At 45.8% G+C, this 19,305-nt stretch overlaps 1 protein-coding gene across 1 annotated transcript; it reads left to right on the top strand.

Moving 5' to 3' along the window:
• The first annotated feature begins 9 nt into the window (after positions 1-9).
• DNAJB11 (DnaJ heat shock protein family (Hsp40) member B11) lies at positions 10-14,141 on the top strand. The gene is made up of 10 exons (XM_084800937.1): positions 10-272; positions 4,784-4,940; positions 6,827-6,924; positions 7,742-7,874; positions 10,128-10,270; positions 10,640-10,722; positions 10,935-10,992; positions 12,506-12,617; positions 12,919-13,078; positions 13,703-14,141. Exons 1-10 carry the CDS (start codon positions 205-207, stop codon positions 13,765-13,767), a joined length of 1,077 nt encoding a protein of 358 aa, XP_084657063.1. The 5' UTR covers positions 10-204; the 3' UTR covers positions 13,768-14,141.
• The last annotated feature ends 5,164 nt before the right edge of the window (positions 14,142-19,305 follow it).

Genomic DNA, 19,305 nt, shown 5'->3' with positions numbered 1-19,305 from the left:
TGATGTCCCCGGCGATGATTGGCCCACGCCTGGCTGCTCGCCGGCTCTGGGGCTCCCGGAAAGTGGCAGCTGAGGAGGGGGGCGCGCTAGCTGTCTCCGCGGCCCGGCAGGAGACCCGGGCGTGAGACGGCCTCTCTGGGCCGGAAGGGCTGATCAGCCGACGCGGCGGCACGAGAGGCTGAGAGTGTGGGACCAGGCCACACCATGGCCCCGCAGAACCTGAGCACCTTCTGCCTGTTGCTGCTGTACCTCATCGGGACTGTGCTCGCCGGGTGAGGAAGGGGCTCCCGCGCGGGTACCGGGCCGGAGGGGCGGTCTTTGCTGAGAAGGACGCGGGTGGCATCGAGGAGTGGGCAGTGAGCGAGGGGCACTGCCGGGCCCAGGGACGGAGGGGTACTGTGGGCCAGGCTGGCCGTGCAGGGGCCAGGTCTCCCCCAAAAGAAGCAGGAGTTGGTTGCAGTGCCCAGTCTGGGCACTCGGAGAGAGTTAAGTGGCTGTGAACAGAAGTGGGGACACGGAAGTCTGAGGAATAGGACTTCTGCTGGAAATGAAGTGCCAAGCTGGGGTTGAGGTTACGGCCACGTCTTTGACCTACCTGCTGAGTTCCAGAGTGGGACGGACGGTGGGTGACCTAGCTTTCCACAGCCTTTGAGGGGCTGACACTAAAAGTGGGTGGGGCATGATGCCAAGTCAGATGAGGAGCGCAGGTAAGGAAGCCAAACTCAGATGAAGAAAATTGGCTTGAGACAGTAACAGGACCCTTTAGAGAGCCCTCCTACTTCTCGCCTTCCTGAGCTAGCGAGCTGTCATCTTGCCTCACTGTCTCTCGAGGGTTCCTTCTTGAACTGGATGGTATGAGTCGCAAGGGCTAACATGCGATAAGAACTGGGATTCTAGCCTTATGCCACGCGTATGAATCATGCAACCTTAAGGAGCTATATGAATTCTTTAAATCGTGCATAACATTGTGCCTCCCTTTAGGGAGAAAGAGCAGACTTAGTAATAATGCGTGGCCCTATAGTTACGATGACTTGGGATATGGTATGTCAGGCTGGTGCCTGCACCCTGAATCCCAGCTTTTGGCGAGTGGAAACAGGTGGCTCAGAATTCAAGGTCATCTTCAGCTACAGAGTAAGTTCCAGGTTTGCCTGGCCTATATCACACCCTATCGCAAATAAATAAGTAACCACAAAAGTAAAAACACACCCAAACGTAGTAGATAGCAGATCCTGACAATTTATAGGTTGTTCTCAATGCAAAAGGCACCGCCTCGCATAGCTTTTAAAGTTGTTTTCTTTACGGTTTTTGCTCTTTGCATATATGCCTAAATTTTGTCATTTTTCCCCTTCTGAAATATTTTAAATTCCTAAGTTTCTTACATAGGCTTTATTGGTTTTTTTTTTCCTTAGTTTGAGCCATGAGTACCCAAGGTATTTAATAAAACATCAACATGAAATTTTAGAGTTGGGAGTTGAGGGATGCTGGTCTCCAACTCAATTTGTAGTTGTGGGTGACCTTGAACTCTTTCACGGTCCCTCAGCCTCCACTTCCCAAGTGCTGGGATTACAGGCATGAGTAACCTGTCCTGGCAAATACTAGTATTTTTTTAATATTATAGTTTTAAACTTAAGTCACTTGTAAAGTAGCCTCTGGGGACTATAATGTTGACACTGACCTATATCTGCCATTTTTATCTTGTAATTTTCCGAGCTGTCATTTAACCCTTTCCCTCTTAAGGCTTTGATTTACTCTCTGACAATTTCCTACAATCACAACGTAATTATGCCTACCACACCCATGCACACACCCCCATACTTCCCCTGGGCACACCCCAGTGTGTTCCCTTCCCACCTTCACGTAACTTGAGTCCAGTTAGGTAGTGCTGCCTGCTGAATGGTGACTAGTTGTATTGGCTTGCTCGTGAGACGGCCATGTACAATCATGTTCGGGCAACCATAACCTGAGTGGACTCATGGGTGCCATTTTTCAGAAGACAAGATTTCATGATGCTCTTCTCATCCTCTACATTTCCATTTCTTCTGTTCCTCTTTTCCCTGAACATTGGGGAGTGGGAGAAAGGGGTGCAAGGTTGAAATACTTGTTCCATTTAAGACTGATCACTCAACAGTCACTTGGGTATTACCCACATTTTGCATTATGCTAATGCATTAACTACCAACCCCTGCAGAAAGAAACCCCTCTGCCCAAGCTGTAGCATGCCATGAATTGATGGATATGGCCTAAATATTTACAAGGCGGTTTGGCAACATGTCTGTTTAACAGAACAACCGTAATAAGTTTCCTCCCTCTCACAGATCTCCCCAGCCATGGGCTTTCAGACAGACTCACAGTACCAGATATGAATTCCCTCCTGTGGAGCAGACCTCACACCCAGTCAGAAAGCAGTAGGCTAACCCCGTAGTCTTGGTGCCACTATGGTACAGCATCTGTGGCTTTTCTTCCCAGGTAGCCTGCACAACACTTTCATAGCGCTGCGAAAGCTGGCCAGGAGGGAGGAAGTTGTCCTATCACCACCAGTTTGGTCTCTATACCCTGTGACCAGAGTGTGTGTGTGTCATCAGCAATAGGGTCTTCCATCTATCTACTTATGATGGGCAGCCAGTAGCAAGAAGAATCGCCTTTATTGTTTTAGGGGCCACGCTGACTTAGAACTCACAGGGAGGTGTCCCACAGCTGGCCCTGAGATCTTCTGAGGGAAGCATTGGCCACTCATGTAGGTGCTATGTTCAGAATCCTCTGTCTCTCTGTGTTTGTGTAGCCATCTGTCTCTCCCTAAGATTTTATTTTTCAGTACATGCATATGTGTGTCTGTGTGTAGGTATAAACATGTAAGTACAGGTGCCCATGGAAGCAAGAAAGGAGTGTTGAACTTCCTGGAGCAAGAGTTATAGGTGGATGTAAGTCACACAACGTGGGTGCTGAAAACTGAACTCAGTGCCTCTGTAATAAGCACTTTAAAGTCATTGGGGTGGGAAGGTGTATATTTTTTGAATTAGCTTACAAAATAGTTTCTTTCCATCCTTAGTTCTGTTTGACCTAGCACTCTCCAGGAGCATAGTCTTAAGAACATGACTTAAGTGAGCCTCGCCTTCTAGTTAGCCTTTTCATTATTAAATAGCTGGTTCCTTTCTCATGAAACGTCAAGACTTTACAGATGAGATGGGGACTTCCTGTGGGTGACAGGCCCAGTGATCTACACCTCCAATCCCAGGTCTTGGGAAGCAGAAGCAGGTGGATCTCTGAAGCCAGCCTGATGTACAGAGTGAGTTCCAGGGCAAGCAGAGCTACAAGGGAAAAACTGTGTTGAAAAAAGGAAATTATATAGTTGAGTTGGGCTTTTCAAAAAAGCATGACTACGAGTTTATAAAATAACCGCAGCCTCCTAAGTGCTGGATTCTAGGCATGTGCCATCGTGGCTTGAGGACTCCATGAATTTGAGGCAGGCACTGTAATAAATGAGCCACATGCCAGACCATAAAACATCTTTTTAACATTCGGTCTTATGTCTTGGTTCCTCAGTTCATTTTCCCCACACATCTTTAAATTACTATCTGTCCTATGTTAGTGTCTATTGTGTGACATCCCGAGCCCTCTTATTGAGATAATGTTTTCAGAATAAATTCTAGTGGCTAAAATTCTGGCAAAAAGAGGAGGCCTTGTACGCATTCTTATGTGTCCACCTCCCTCAGCAGGTTTTTACTGGTCTCTTCAATGAGCCAGCTATGGCCCTTGCCTGGAGTGTCTTTCACAGTTTTACTCTAGCTTTCCATTAACACTTCTTACAAAGAACCCTTTTATGGCTGATTCCAGCAGAGTCCCCTGGCAGGGTTCTGTGTCCCAGTTTATATCATATGCATATTGTCGGTGACCAGGATATAGAGGCTCCTGCGTGTGGACTTCAGACACCGTCTGTCATAAAGTCTAGATCTCAGCAAATTATGAAATCTCTCATTTAGCAAAATACACCATAGTCCTTACATGAAGATGAGTGCTATTCTTCCTTCAGGGTTGTTATTCGGACTTTGCTTATCCCTTAGCTAACTCCTTAAGTCGGTCTATCTTTAATGTTCCAAAAGGGCTACTGTTTAGGACATTTATGTGACATAATCCTTGTGAATAAAGATAACTCTCTTTTGAAATTATTTGACCTTCAGGAACAGTCAAAAGTCACTGGGGTGAGGCTGGAGAGATGGCTCAGCGGGTAAGGGCACTTGCTGCTCTTGCAGCTCACAACTGCCAAGGTCTTCTTCTGTCCCCACAAGTACCTGCATGTGGTAGACAGACAGACAGACATGCACACACACACATACACAGGGTTGGTTTTTTGTTGTTTTTGTTTGTTTGCTTGTTTGTTTTTAATGTAATAGGGAGCTAAAGAGATGGCTCAGACAAACACATGAGTTTAAAACAAAAAAAAAACCATGATTCATCCACCCCTGAGGGAAGAGCTATTGGCAGCTAATGGTTGCTGGGTAAGGGGGAATAATTTTTCTTTAGGGATGTAGCCACTGTTAAGTTTCCAGGCTCCACTAAATACCTCCCTGTCCACACTCATATAAGTCTCTCTAGTAAAACTCAATAGGTCACAAACAAAATATAAGGGAGAAGAAAGGGAGCCTTACTGGGAAGAAGGAAGGGATCCAGGGGAGTGAGGGAATCGGGTGAAAATAATCAAAGGACATTACGTCCATACAAAGGAAAAAGTAAATGAAAAATGTAGTACAGAACTCTTTAATGAAGTCTTACCTCTCCTTCCTCTCAGGCGAGATTTCTATAAGATCTTGGGGGTGCCGCGAAGTGCCTCCATAAAGGACATTAAAAAGGCCTACAGGAAACTGGCCCTACAGCTTCACCCTGACCGGAACCCCGATGACCCCCAAGCTCAGGAGAAATTCCAGGATCTGGGTGCTGCTTATGAGGTGAGTCATGGAAACAAAGCCAGCAACAAAACCTGTGGATTTGGAAAGACGAGGCCCGAGGAACCTCCTTCAGGTCATTCCTGTCGGAAAATAGATGGTATATAAAAGTCAAAACAGCGTGTGTTACCAGATTGTACAGTCATTATCCATGGATTCCACTTCCTGCTTTTTTAAAGATTTGTTTTTAAGCTTGGCGTGGTGGCACTCGCCTTTAATCCCAGCATTTGGGGAGACAGAGGCAGGTGGGTTTCTGAGTTCAAGACCAGTCTGGTCTACAAAGGGAGTCCAGGACAGTCAAAGCTACACAGAGAAACCCCATCTCAAAAAAAAAAATGTTTTTATTTATGTGTATATGTGTGGGTGCCCGCAGATGCTAGAAGAGATATCAGGTCTCCTGGACCTAGAGTTCCAGGTGATCGTGAGCTGCCTAGTGTGGGTGCTAGGAACAAGAGCAGCAAGTGTTCTTTATGGCTGAAGCACCTTGCTAGCCCCTCTGACAGAAATGCTTAACCTGGTACCATGTGTAAATCTGAGTGGGTTGGTGGCCTTAAAATGACCCATAACATTTTATATTTTGTGAGATACAGATTTCATATTTTATACTGTCTCCCATCAATAGTATCATTGTTTGCTAGGAACCCAGAACTCCAAAATACTCTCTGTATCGCTGGCTGTCCTGGAACTCAGTGTGTAGGCCAGGCTGGCCTCACATGCCTGACTTCATGTGCTATTCTTATTAATGAATCTCCAACATTGTTTATCAATGATGTGGGCCAGCTATACCTATCTCACTTGTGAAACTGAAGTTTATTTGACCCTAACTCCCTTTGTGGCGTTGTTGTAGATTTTCTTTTTCCTTTGTATCTTTCAAGCCTGTTTGCCTTTCTCCCAGGTAAATTAGTTTGCACAAATCAGAATATTAATACAGTACAAAGGCTCTTTAGCAAACTAAGGGTTTCCCCCCCTCTACTGAGGTAAGATCGATTACTGTGAGCATATTAGTCCAGTAATCAACTATCTGCCCCCCCACCCCTCCTTAAAGTAGACCAAGTATGCTGCAAAGCACCTGTGATGCATGTGTACATGTATGTACGGGAGGTGCCATGGAGGCCAGAGCGCCCAATGCCAATCCTCTAACATGTAGTGTGTGTTACAGGGGCAGGGTAGAAGCAGCTGTTTTGTTTTTGTTTGTTTTTCCGAGACAGGGTTTCTCTATTTAGCCTGGGCTGTCCTGGACTCACCGTGTAAACCAGGCTGGCCTCGAACTCATAAAGATCCGCCTGCCTCTGCCTCCTGAGTGCTGGGATTAAAGGTGGCGCCACCATGCTGGTCTTGAGGTAACTGTTTTTACTACTACTAATTTAGCTAATCTGTCATAGTTCTATGCCAGTTTACAGTTTAGCACGGAGTGGGCAGGATAAGCCCTGCAATTCAATTACCTAGAAAATTACCCTGAGCAGCACATCTCCCACTTTCCTGGTACCCTCTTGACCTTCACAGTCACGCTGCTTAAGTACAGTTTTTAAAGTACTAAATCAGATGTGATAACTTCACGTTAAAAGCATGTGTTAGGCAATGTGCAATAGTCTGTGCAGCAGAGAATTCAGTCTGCTAAAACAGCTTGCCAGGCATGGTGCTGCGTTCCTGGAATCCTACTCAGGAGGCAAAGGCAAGAGCACATGAGTTTGAGTGTAAGACCATCTGAGCCACATAGCAAGCCCTTATCTCAAAGATCCAAAACAAAAAAGATAGCAACTTTAAATACTCCTTATGGCCTGATAAAAATCCCGCCCTCTGCAAAGCTTTAGAAACGTGGGGTCAGAGTAGAAGCCGCGCTGACACAGCTGAACCTTAACTGACCATCACAGTGTGGCGTTCATCTCTAGGTCCTGTCAGATAGTGAAAAGCGGAAGCAGTATGATACTTACGGTGAAGAAGGCTTGAAAGATGGCCATCAGAGCTCCCATGGGGACATTTTTTCACAGTAAGTAACTTGCCCATTTGCAAAATACTGCATTCTGAGACTGGACCACTTGAGCCCTAAATGAATTATTCTTGGAAGCAGAGGGCAGAGTTGCCTGTGTTCTGTTGTGTGGGCAAGAGAGGGGTGGCTATGGTGGTCACCATCACATAAGGAATTCATGGGGTCTCTTGATCTCCTGTGGCACTTGCCTTTCTGGGACATTTAGGATAGCTGGAATGCTAGCAAATACTCTCCGCACTTTGAACCCCTCCTTGTCGACATCGTAGCGTCTTGTACTAGGAGAGCTAATCCAGAATGCCACTGTGTAATTATAAGCAGAAAAACGTTGACTCTGCATTTGTAAGTTAGGCTAGGCATGCTGTACACACCTTTAATCTCAGGCGGAGGCTGGCAGAGCTCTGTGAGTTCAAGGCCACCAGGACAGCAAGGGCTGTTATGCAAAGAAATCCTGTCTTAAAAAACAAAAAAAGAATTCCTTAAACTAACTAAAAAATTCAAAATGCACAGGATTTTATATATATATATATTATACCCTTTTTCAATATGTCTGTCATACTTGGATTTTCCTCAGTATTGGAATGGATTATTTCATTGAGTCCAAGATTAAATCCATTGGCCTACTGTGAATTCATTCATGTGCTGTTATGTATGGAACATACTATATTGGAAAGTACATATTTTTAGTAATGAGCATCAACCTGGTACTATGTAAATTAAAATTTTTATGGTACTTTGCTCCAGTATATTGAAAATGTTTGTTTTATATAGTGGAACATGGGATTTGAGTTCCTTCTGATGAATTTCCATGTGTCTGCAGCTTCTTTGGAGATTTTGGCTTCATGTTTGGAGGAACCCCTCGTCAGCAGGACAGAAATATTCCAAGAGGAAGTGACATCATCGTAGACCTAGAAGTCACTTTGGAAGAAGTGTACTCAGGAAATTTTGTGGAAGTAAGTTCACACAGTGCACCTACTCATACTGACGGGTAGAGCTTGTGCTGTTGGCCACAGGTCAGGTGTTAGTGTACTTTCTGTCTTTAAGAGGCCATAAGAGAGTGACCGATGCACAGTTGAATTAGTCCAAATCTGTAGTTCATAACAGTCACAAACTGAACTCACTACCTGGTCCGTGACCTCAGTGAAGCAGTGCCAGGCCTCCACCTGCCTCTGTGCTGCCTCCGTATGCCAGCCCCTGCCTCCCTGCAGAGGTAACTATATCATTGCTATTCTGATTATTACAATGTATGATCCTAAACTGTGGTTTTTATCGTCTTTAAGTTGGTAAAACTGGCATGTCATTATTTTTTGAGACAGATTTTTGTCTCTGAATCATCCTTGTTGCTTACAGCTGTCAGTCTGCTGACTGAAACCTTACTGTGGCCATCAGTAGGGTTTTTTGGTTTGTTTTCTTTTAACTCCCAGAGTCCTATACAGAAACATTCCTGTGCGTGTTCTTACACATGATCAGCGGTAGGGCAACACATGTTCACGCTTTACATGGAAATGCAGTTGTATGTTTGAAATTGTCCAAGCCAACACTCAACACACCATGGCAGTGTATGGGGCTCCCCCGCTCTGCCCCCCAGTCCCCAGCTGTGCGGTTGTGGGAGTTGAACCTAAGGCTTCCCCTATGCTAGGCAGGTGCTCTGCCCATATGACATATCCCCTGCTCCCTCGCTGATGCTTGGAATTACCAGAATGGGTATGGGGTGTCATCTCACTGTGGTCTTGGTTTGTGCCTCTTAATTACCAGCTAGGATGAGCATCTCTTCCATGGCCTGCTTTGTTCCCTCGTGTGAAGTGCTCCTTGGCCGTGTGCCCTGCTTTGTCTTTCCCTTGTTGGTTTGTAAGCCTGCTCCATTTTTGCTACTAAGTTTTTGTTAGCCATAATACAGATGTGTCTGCCCATTTATAATACACATTGTTTTTACATGATATTTAAGATTTTAGTTAATGTGAAAAAAAATTGACCTTTAATTTGGGAGCATTACGTTTTAAAAATCTGCTCTAAGGTGAGAAAGCTGCTCTGTGCTGTCTAGTAGAAGTTTGCCATCTTTAACCTGAGGTGGTCTTTCTTTAACATTTGGAGTGGACTTTGTGGCCAGACTGCATACTTTCAAGCCTCGTCTTCTTATTTAACCATATGTGCTGCTGGCGCCTCACCTGTACATGAGAAGACTAAGCGCTGCGCACAGAGCTGTGGTTAGATGGGTGTGTGCATGGCTAAAGGTTGTTTCCTTTATAAATATGTGTCGAGGAGTTTTCTCCAAACGTGTGTGACGCTTCAACATGAGCATAATGCCATGACATTACACAAATACAAGAGTGGAGTTTGTTTGTTTGTTTGTTTTTCCTTTAATGTTTATTTTATTTTTAATTTTGTGCACGTCTGCGTGGGTATGTTTGCACACAAGCACAGGTATCCCAGGCATCAGCTGTAGGTAATGGAAATCGAACTCAATGCTGCATAAGAGCAAGGTGTGCTCTTATCCACTGAGCCCTCTCTAGCCCCAAAATATGTGTCTTTTGGTTTTGGTTTTTGGGGATGAGGTATCACATAGCACAGGCTGGCCACATACTCACTAGGTAACTGAGGAGAGAATATGTGTGTGTGTGTGTGTGTGTGTGTGAGAGAGAGAGAGAGAGAGAGAGGGAGAGGGAGAGGGAGAGGGAGAATTTCATGTACTATGACGGGTTGGATGTTTGCAAACAATCAGTTACGTAGGGATGACTGTCATCTCTCCTTATATGTCAGTGTCTGAATGGTCACAGTGCTGGGGATTAGCCTTGGACTGCCTAAAACAGAAAGAGGTGCTTTGGGGAGATTGCTCATAGAACTGGCTGGTAGCCACACAGCAGCTACTGACCACTGTAACTGTTCTTCGCGGCTGGGGGTAATGCTTTCCACAGCTCAAGACTTCTTAATAACATAGCAATCCTATGAAGTGCTTTAACCCGGGAGCCCTAGGTGTGTCCTGGGAACGCTGGTACTAACACCTTGTTTTGGAGTCTCTTAGTCCCCTCTCCCTACTCCTACAGCCTGGGGTTGAGATTAGAGTCACACAGGTATACGTTTTCATCATTCTTGTGTGGGGGTTGATTGTATCCCCCAGAGTTCTGTGGACATACACTTTCCGTGAGGGATACTGCGTGAAGAACATTGCTCCCCCGAGGAAACTTAACAGCTCTTTTATGTGTTCTCAGGTAGTTAGAAACAAACCTGTAGCCAGGCAGGCACCTGGCAAACGGAAATGCAACTGTCGGCAGGAGATGCGAACCACACAGCTGGGCCCCGGGCGCTTCCAAATGACCCAGGAGGTGGTGTGTGATGAGTGCCCCAATGTCAAGTAAGTGGAAGGCCTCTGTGGGTCTCCTGAGGAACACATGAATGCTCTGATTGTCTGTACCTGACTGTCCCCTCCCCCACCGCATTTCACCAAAGGAGAGAGCAGTGCGTGTCCGTAAGCTGCTAGGCAGCGCCTGCATCTCTGAGCTGAGTGTGGCAGACATTTGTTTCCCTCCAGCTCTGACCGTGAGAGCAAATGTTGATGTCCGTGTGATGCGCGGTCCCGCCATTCTGGGTGTTGATACCTGGAAGCTACAGTACAGTGTGGCTGTCCAAGAAAAGGCTCTCAGGGAGCACAGTGGCGAAGCTGATTGGATCTGGGGGTTTGTTACTATCTTTCTTTTCCCTTTCTAATTCCCTTTTTGCTCAGACTAGTGAATGAAGAACGAACACTAGAAGTAGAAATAGAGCCCGGGGTGAGAGATGGCATGGAGTACCCGTTCATTGGAGAAGGTGAGATGCTGGTGTTTATTATCATAACCCACTTCCACCTTCCCCCATAACTTAATGGCTACATTGTTTGTGGGAGGAGTGGAGACACTGCCTTCCCAGGCAGACCTGATGGAGGCAGTGCCTGAGGCCTGATGTAGAGATTGCCTGAAGTCCCACATAGAGCTGTGTTCAGCTTGTGTAACTCCGAGTCTTCTTTGGACTACTCTAACCAGGCGAGCCTCATGTGGATGGAGAGCCCGGAGACTTACGGTTCCGGATCAAAGTTGTCAAGTAAGTGTCAGCAGGGGGAGGCACCTCTCAGCCCTGCTTTCCACTTGGATGATAACAGAGATAATGCATCTACGCTTTTTCTTCTGTTTCATGCCCACAATGCCATAAGAAATTGTTTCTAACTCTGCAGTAATAGTGCAGATAGGAGGTTAGGTCCTGGCCTTGAGCCCCAGTTAGTTATTTACCTAGGACTTAAAAATTCAAAAGATGCTGGAAGGAAAGACTCGGTAAGAGTTGAAAGGAGAACTGGGCATTGGCAGAGCTTGCCTCGCATGCACAGAGCCCTGGATTTGGGCCCTGGCACTGCATAAGCCCAGCTGAATGGCACAGGCCTGTAATGCCTTCCATGTGGTAGAGACAGGCAGACCAGGAAGGAGTTCAAGGTCATCCAGCCTGGGATACATGATATATTGTCTCCAAACAAGAAGAGAAAAGAGCTGTGAGAGGCAATCTGCAACAGGGATCAAGGAATGCTGCAGCTGTTTTCCATAAAAAGGACGTACAGTCATGTTAATATGCAGATTCTCCTACTTGCTTCTCTCCAGGGTGGAGTGCTGCTTAAACAGCAATTTTGCCAAGGACACAGGCCTTCTTATTTATTATTGTCTCATATTAACTAGTTGGAAACCAATGATAGGTCTGTGTTCCGGGGGCTGGAGAGATGGCTCAGGTTAAGAGCACTGTCTGCTCTTGCAGAGGTCTTGAGTTCAATTCCCAGCAACCATGTGATGGCTCACAACCATCTATAATGGGATCTGATACACTCTTCTGGCCTGCAGGTGTACATGCAGATACATACATTTTTTTTTAAATATATATCATTCCCAGTGGGTTGTACAGATATAGCCCCTTCTACCTAGACTTCCCCCTTTCTGTACTCTGTGTTGGATGGTGTTTTCCTGCATGTGTTGGCTCCATATCAGTTTCCCTGAGAAACTAAAGCAGTTGCTGGTTCCAGTATCCTTAGCACTTGGGTAAGGCGGAGTGGGGAGTTGAGAGATAGACTCTCACTCTGTAGCCCAGGCTGCTTGGAACTTCATGCTCTCCTATACCCTTTCCTCATCCTGCCCTGCTTCAGTTCCTGTCCTGACTTTCTTCAGTGCTAGACTGCTACCTGGAAGTGTAAGGCAAATAAATCCACCCATGGAACCTCCAACTTGATATTTGTTCATGGGGTTTCATTGCAGCAATAGAAACCTAACTAAGACACAGCATTTCCTGTGAAAGAATGTCTCACAGCAGACTTGGGAAAGCACAGAAAAGACAGCCAAGTATCCTTTCTTGTCTATAGCCTAGTGACTGATGGTTTTCCTTACATTTGTGTACTTCTGCTATTGTAAGCTCCTCGGGAATCGAGTTCAATAAGACTTACACAGCTCTGTGATCTCAGATAATGCCATGTGTGGATGCAAGTCAAATGCTTATTACTCTTTGAAAGAAAGGTGTTCATCTTTCTCCAAGATGCTTTTTCTAGCACTTTGAACTCTGATCATTTTACCTTCTTCTGTTTCAGGCACAGGATATTTGAGAGGAGAGGGGATGATCTGTACACAAACGTGACAATCTCCCTAGTTGAGGCTCTGGTTGGCTTTGAGATGGACATAACTCACTTGGACGGTCACAAGGTAAACACGCCAGCCTTGCGTTTTGTAGTCATAAGGTTTTGAGTCATCTCAGCCACTTGGTCATTGGACCCAGAAGCTTCTTTCTGGCCCTCTCTCACTGTCTGTCCTCTCTCCGCTACCTCTAGCAGCAGCGGCTATAGTCCTGAGTCTCTGTGCCTGTAATCCTGAGGCTCTCCTTGCCTTCGTCCTTTCTTCTCTGCTGAGCTGGGACACCAGCTTTGTCACCAGTGCTCACTAGAAGTTCCCTGATAGATTTGGGGTGTGCCAGTCCTGCTCCACTCCAGTCCTTTATGCTTCGCAGGTCCACATTTCCCGGGATAAGATTACCAGACCAGGCGCCAAGCTGTGGAAGAAAGGGGAGGGGCTCCCCAACTTCGACAACAACAACATCAAGGGCTCTCTGATAATCACTTTTGACGTGGACTTCCCAAAAGAGCAGCTGACAGAGGAAGCAAAAGAAGGTGTGGTGTGCGCGCGCTTGTGTTCGTATGTGTGGGGGCGGGGGTGACTACCTGAAAGCAGAATAGAGGAACCCTTTGGAGCATGAGGCATGGACGTAGGCCTTTGTCAGTAAGGGCCGTAAGAAGTCCTGCCATCGCTGTGGTCACTAAAGGCCGCGTGAGCTGTGAGCTGGGCTCTGAAGGAGGGAAAACGGAGTCAGGTAAGTGAAGAAGCTAAAGCAAACTGAAAGGGAAGATGAGCTGTGCCGTGCGAGAATCAGAGCTCTGATGAGCTTCTCTGTGCTCCTTGAAAACAGCGCCTGGTGTAAGTGTTTAAAATAATAAGAACACGGCTACAGGGGTGAGAACTGACAGAAGGCAGGAAGGAAGGAAGGAAGGAAGGAAGGAAGGAAGGAAGGAAGGAAGGAAGGAAGGAAGGAAGGAAGGAAAGATTAGCTGGAGTGGCTTTGTCCCGTGTTTTACCTTTCCTCATTTCCTGGGCCGTAGGGAAATGCCTGGAGATAGGGCTTGAGAAAGAGACAGGTGGGCACACCTGTGTGTGTTTGAGACGCCCACGTGTGAGGCTGGAGACTCTAGGGAAGCTACGCTTTCGTTAATGTAGTCATTCACTCATTCTCTCTGCAGGGGTCAAGCAGCTGCTCAAACAAGGACCAGTGCAGAAGGTATACAACGGACTGCAGGGCTATTAGGAGGGAAGAAATTGGACTTTGACAGAGGTGGAATGGCGATATTTATTATCTGCAGGGGTTTATTGTGTGTTTCATTATTTTCAATATGCAAGTTTGGCTTAGTCTTTTTTCTCTGATGATCATCATGACGTGAATGAGAGGTCTGAGAACGCTTCAAATAAGCATTCAAGCAAGAGTGACCAGCAGAAGGTTAACTAATACCTCCCCCTCTGGGGATTTAACGTCTGGTGCTGCCCGAGGTTCAAGGAGTCAAGTCTCAGAGGATCCCAGAGCAAAGGAAACCAGATGAGGGTTAGAGACAATTGTTAGCTATTTCAAAATGCCAACTGGAGAAGTCTGTTTTTAAATACATCTTGTTATTTTTTTTTCCTTGACTCCTGTTTCTTTTTCCATGAGTGGATGGGTAGTCCTCCTGTCAGGCAAGATAGACACACAGCATGCAAAGGGATGGTGAGAGTCCAGCTCCCAGGCCCCACCACACACATGGCATCCAAGGCGACAAGCTTGAAGAAACCCAATAGCTTAAGAGAGCTACATGAATTCCAGTTACACAAAGACCTCATTGTCTTTGAAAGAAAATATTTTCTTGTTTTCCTTAGTAATAATAAAGTCTGATATGGGTATTTTACTGTTTAGAAAGTACTTCTTGTATATCTATCCTACTTGGCCTTATGACCCGGAACCTGTTAGTGTAGGAGCTAAAATGGCTCTAGAGAGTAAATATTAGAAGCAGAATAGCAAGTGACTTTTTTGCTTCCAGTGGTGCCAGATGCAGATGCTAGCTGGCCAGAGCACACTTGACTTGAGTCTCCTGCGTGTCTCCGGCACACAGGACTTCTTGCCACAGCTAGTCAGTATGTGCTGTTACGGTGTTTCGGAAGCTGCTTTTGAACCAGTGCTGAGTGTAGCTCGCAGTCTCGCTGCCCTTAGGTGTGCAGCAGAAATCCAGCAGACCTCAGACATACAGACGTGGATTCAGCTGGCTTTCTGTATGACACACACACACACACACACACACACACACACACACAGGTTCAGTATGCTTTTTGCACTTTTATAAATATGTTTTCAGGTCAGTCGGCTTTCACACATTGTATATACATTTTAAGTGCATTGGAAAGATTTATGTCTAAGTTCCATAGATCTTACGTTTGACTGCAGTGACATGTCAGACTGGGAATGGTGGCTCCAAAGCTCATGATTTGTGCACAGAGGTAGGTGCCCTCCGAGGGCGCTGTGCTCTCTGGACAAGAAGCTCCCACCGTATGCTGGTGACAGCTGTCAGCTCAAGATGGCACAAAGGATTTCTAGGCCTAGGAGATCGCTTCAAGCCAGAAATTTCCACATGGCTGCGTGAGAGATCTTTCCTGTGGGGACCAACACGTGTCTGCTCAGCCCATAAAGAGGGCAGTCCAAGTGGTGACCACACTAGAAGTCCAGCTTGGTGAACTCGTGACTTCTTACTGCAGTTGCTAGCAAGGGTGTGGGTGAGGAGGCACAGCAGCAGGGACGACTCAAAAACAACAGCTGCATCAACAAAAGCTCGTCCCAGCACAGGTGGCAGGCAGTTCAGGAAAGCTGCTGCTGCCTGCTACCCTAGGACTTCACAACCCGCAGACAGCTTGAGGAGATGTGCAGACACCTGAGGCTATCTGGTCAGTTCTGCAGCCGCCCACCCTACCCAACAGTCGTTTGCTCTGCCCAACAGTTGTTTGCTCCACCACGTCTGGAGGCGGAGCTTTAAGAATCTTGCAAGTTTCTTTCTCAGATGTGGCCTTTTATCTCCTGGGCCCTGGGCTTCCTGGTCCCTCCTTTCTGGAGGATGTTGGGTTCCGAGGAAGCTGCTGGTCAAGCAGGGCTGCAGGCTGAGACCAGTGAAAACTTGTTCTCATTGACATGGACAAAGGAGCTTGGTAAGGGCCTACTGTGAGCTAGGTTTTGTTCCAAGTACTGTCTATGGATAGACTCAGCTTTAAGTTGGGACGAGAATTTAAACGTGGACAATTTGCTCCCGGAAATGAACTTAGTGCAATGAATGTGTAAGTATGGGGCACTGTTAGAAAACAGGTGGTAGAGGCCGGAGTCAGCTCAGTAGATAAAGGCACCGCCAAGCACCACAACCTGAATCCAATCCCTGGGACCAGTATGGTGGAAGGAGAGAACAGATTTCTGCAGTTTGCTTTCTGATGTCTACAAGAGCATCGTGTTGCATGTATGCATGCACACAGACAAATGAAAACAATTTCAAAGAGGAGAACAGATGCTAGGTCAAGGTGGTGGGAGAACTCGTGTTCTTTGCTGTTCAAATCTGCAAGGAAAAATGGCATCTTAGGTAGCTCTGTAAGGCAGAATAGATACCTGGCTTGGAAAGATGCAACTTTAGATGCTGGAAGCCAGTTAGCCCCTTTGAACCTTGTTATCTGCAAAATGAAGGTGGAGATGGATAGCTTTTTTTGTTGTTGGTTTGGCTTGGCTTATTTTTCAAGACAGGGTTTCTCTGTGTAGCCCTGGCTATCCTGGAACTCACTCTGTAGACCAGGCTGGCCTCAAACTCAGAGATCCACCTGCCTCTGCCTCTTGAGTGCTGGCATTAAAGGTATGTGCCACCATGCCCAGCTAAAGGGTGCATTTTTTAAATTTGAGCTTTTGTGCATTTTGTTAGCATCTCATTTGACTATTCAGACATTGTAGATTTTTCTGCTCAACTATTGGCTAAGTGGTTAGATTCCCAGATTCCCAGCATAGATGGTGTTGTGCTCCAAAGTCATGGAGATAGCTCCGTGGGTTTGCTATACAAACCTCGTGACCTCAATTCCACCTCCAGAACCCACCAAAAGCCAGATGATGTGGCTTGTGGCTTGTATTCACACATTCCTACTGCAAGGTGGAAGGCAGAGACCAGAAAATCAAACAGGGAAGGTTGCAGGCCAGCTGCCCTGGAGCATGAAACAGGGCAGGAACAAAGTAGGAAAAGACAAAAGACTTCCAAACACCTGGGCTCATGCAGGCACTCAGCCACACACACGGCATAATTATAATAAATGTTTTTTAAACGTTACACCCCAATTGAAAAGTTTTTAGTGTTACTGTAAGTGGAAATAGAAAGAACTTTATTTCTTTAAAAAAGAAAAAAAAAAGGTCTAGTTCTAGTGGTGAGCTGAAAAAGCAAGTGTGTTCAGGCACTCCAGGAAAAAAGTCCGTATTTCACCTACTATAATTGCCCCCAGCACTTGTGACTAAGGCTTGAGTAAAGTCACAGACAGTGATCACCAGTATGTTGTCAAAAGCCCAGACCTCACCTGCTGCCAAGCCTGACCCCTGAAATCACACTGGGGAAGGAAAGGACCAGTTCCTCCAGGCTGCCCTCTGACCACAAGAAAACTTGACATGTACCCTTCTTCCACAACAAAAGCAAACAGATGTAATTTTTTAAAAAAGTGAAACCCCAGACCATTGAAAGACAATACTTCTAATTAGTATAATAGAGACACACCCACTGTTAAAGACAGTCTCCCTGGAGGACTGAGTGCCGAGGGGGGTAGTCATGGTTCAAGGGATACTATGATGAAGTACCAAATACACACTGGGGTCTCATGTAGCCCTACTGGCCTCAAACTCACTGTGTAGCCCAGGCTGGCTTTGAACTCACAAAGAGCCACCTGCCTCTGCCTCTGCCTCCTGAGTGCTGGGATTACAGGTGTGCGCCACCATGCCTGGCAAAACAAAAAACAACTCAATTCTTACATTGATTACACTACAATAATACTATTTTGAGTTGTATTGGGTAAAGTAAAATACAGATTTAAGAAGAGAATATACTATTAAAAGTCACCTAAGTTTCTTTTTAAACTTCAAAATGTGACTAGTAAAATTATTCAAGCACATTTGTCGTTCACACTATATTTCTGCTGATGGTGGGTCTGTACCCAGGCTGCCCAGGTCAATGTGAAAGGAAAGAACTGTACTTAGGGGCTTACATCCACAGCCTCTCATTCCAAGCTATTACACTGTTTTGGGGTCCTCTAACCAGGCAACCCAATATTTTGTCTCTGCCTCTGCACTGTAATCTGAATACTGTGTTTACTGAGGCAGAGATCAGATCACAGCCAAAGAACTGAAACCAACACATGGATTTTGTTAGTGAAATTCTCCAGCGTGACAAGCAGTAGCATGTCCTTATGAAAACAAGTCATTTCCATCCAGCCATGTTTCTGCCATGCCCTCAAGGGTGTGTGCAGAAGCTCATTGAGATGAGCCTGGCAGAGCCGCTTACTCCTGGGGAGCCTGGGGGTTAGAATGCCACAGTTCCTGATGATCGGGAGAGACTGCCCATCTCCAGCCCATCAGTGTCTCTTCACAATGTCTTCAAGCAACCTTCTCAGCGTGCTTTGTGGACAGCCAGACCACTCTGAACACACCTGGTCTTGTCCAGACACATGTTTTCTTTCCAATATTACTGCTGTCTTATCAACCACCGCTCCCTGAAGTCTTTGATTTCTCCTTACTGGGATTCATTCTCTCCCAGGTGGGTTTTTTGTTGTTAGTTTTGGTTTTGGGTTTTTTTGTTTGGGGGGTTTTTTGTTTGTTTTTTGTTTTTGTCAAAGTGCCTGAACTTCTCCATTCTAGGATGGTAGGTTTAACAATACTCATTTCATACAATTATTGAACAATCAGAAATTCACAACTAGAGAACCTTTCTTATGACAGACAGGCAAAAAGAGGTAACTTTGTATCTCTGTTTATCAAAGGTTTGGGAGGTTTAGTTTTGCTTTGGGTTTTTTTGTTGTTGTTCTTGTTTTGTTTTGTTTTGTTGGTTTGTTTGGTTTTTGTTTTTGTTTTTTTGTTTTGGTTTGGTTTGGTTTGGTTTGGTTTGGGGGTTTCTTTTGGGTTTTTTTGTTTTTTTGTTTTTTTGTTTTTTCCTTTCCCCATTTTCCCACTGCAGTAAACAATGTTCGCCCCCAGGTGGCGCTAAAATAATGGTATGAACTGTAAAATCAGCCCTGTGGCTATAAATTTTTTTAAGTTGTAGTCCCACGATTGTCAATGAAGGTCAAGCTGTTCTGTAGAGCTAATAACAATATAAATGCAAATTCAAATATATAATGCACCCTAACTGTGCCTGCTCTCCCCCTAAGCCTCCCTTCGTGCTCATGTAGAGAAGACAAATTGCACATGGACTGGGTTGGGTATTTTTGTTGTTCCATTTATTTGTGTGTGTGTGTGTGTGTGTGTGTGTGTGTGTGTGTGTGTGTGCGCGCGCGCGCGCGCGCGCGCGCGCACATGTATGGGTGCCACAATACATGTGGGGAGGTCAGAGGATAAACTGTAGGAGTCTGTTCTCTCCTTTCACAGTGCGGGAGGGATGGAACTCAGGTCATCAGCCCTTTCACATACTGAGCCATCTCGCTAGCCCAACATGGACTGGGTTTGTATCTGGAGCTTTATTCTGCCCAATATAAAAACAATAATATTAAATTAAAAGCTAAGATAACTTCTGAGCATGATGGATGGCAGTCCTGGAGACCACTGCCAAGGCCT

This window comes from Acomys minous (genome assembly GCF_964271855.1).
Source record: "Acomys minous genome assembly, chromosome: 11".
Classification (NCBI taxonomy): domain Eukaryota; kingdom Metazoa; phylum Chordata; class Mammalia; order Rodentia; family Muridae; genus Acomys; species Acomys minous.
The sequence above is the reverse complement of the archived record's forward strand: the minus strand, read 5'-3'. Positions and strand labels throughout refer to the sequence as shown.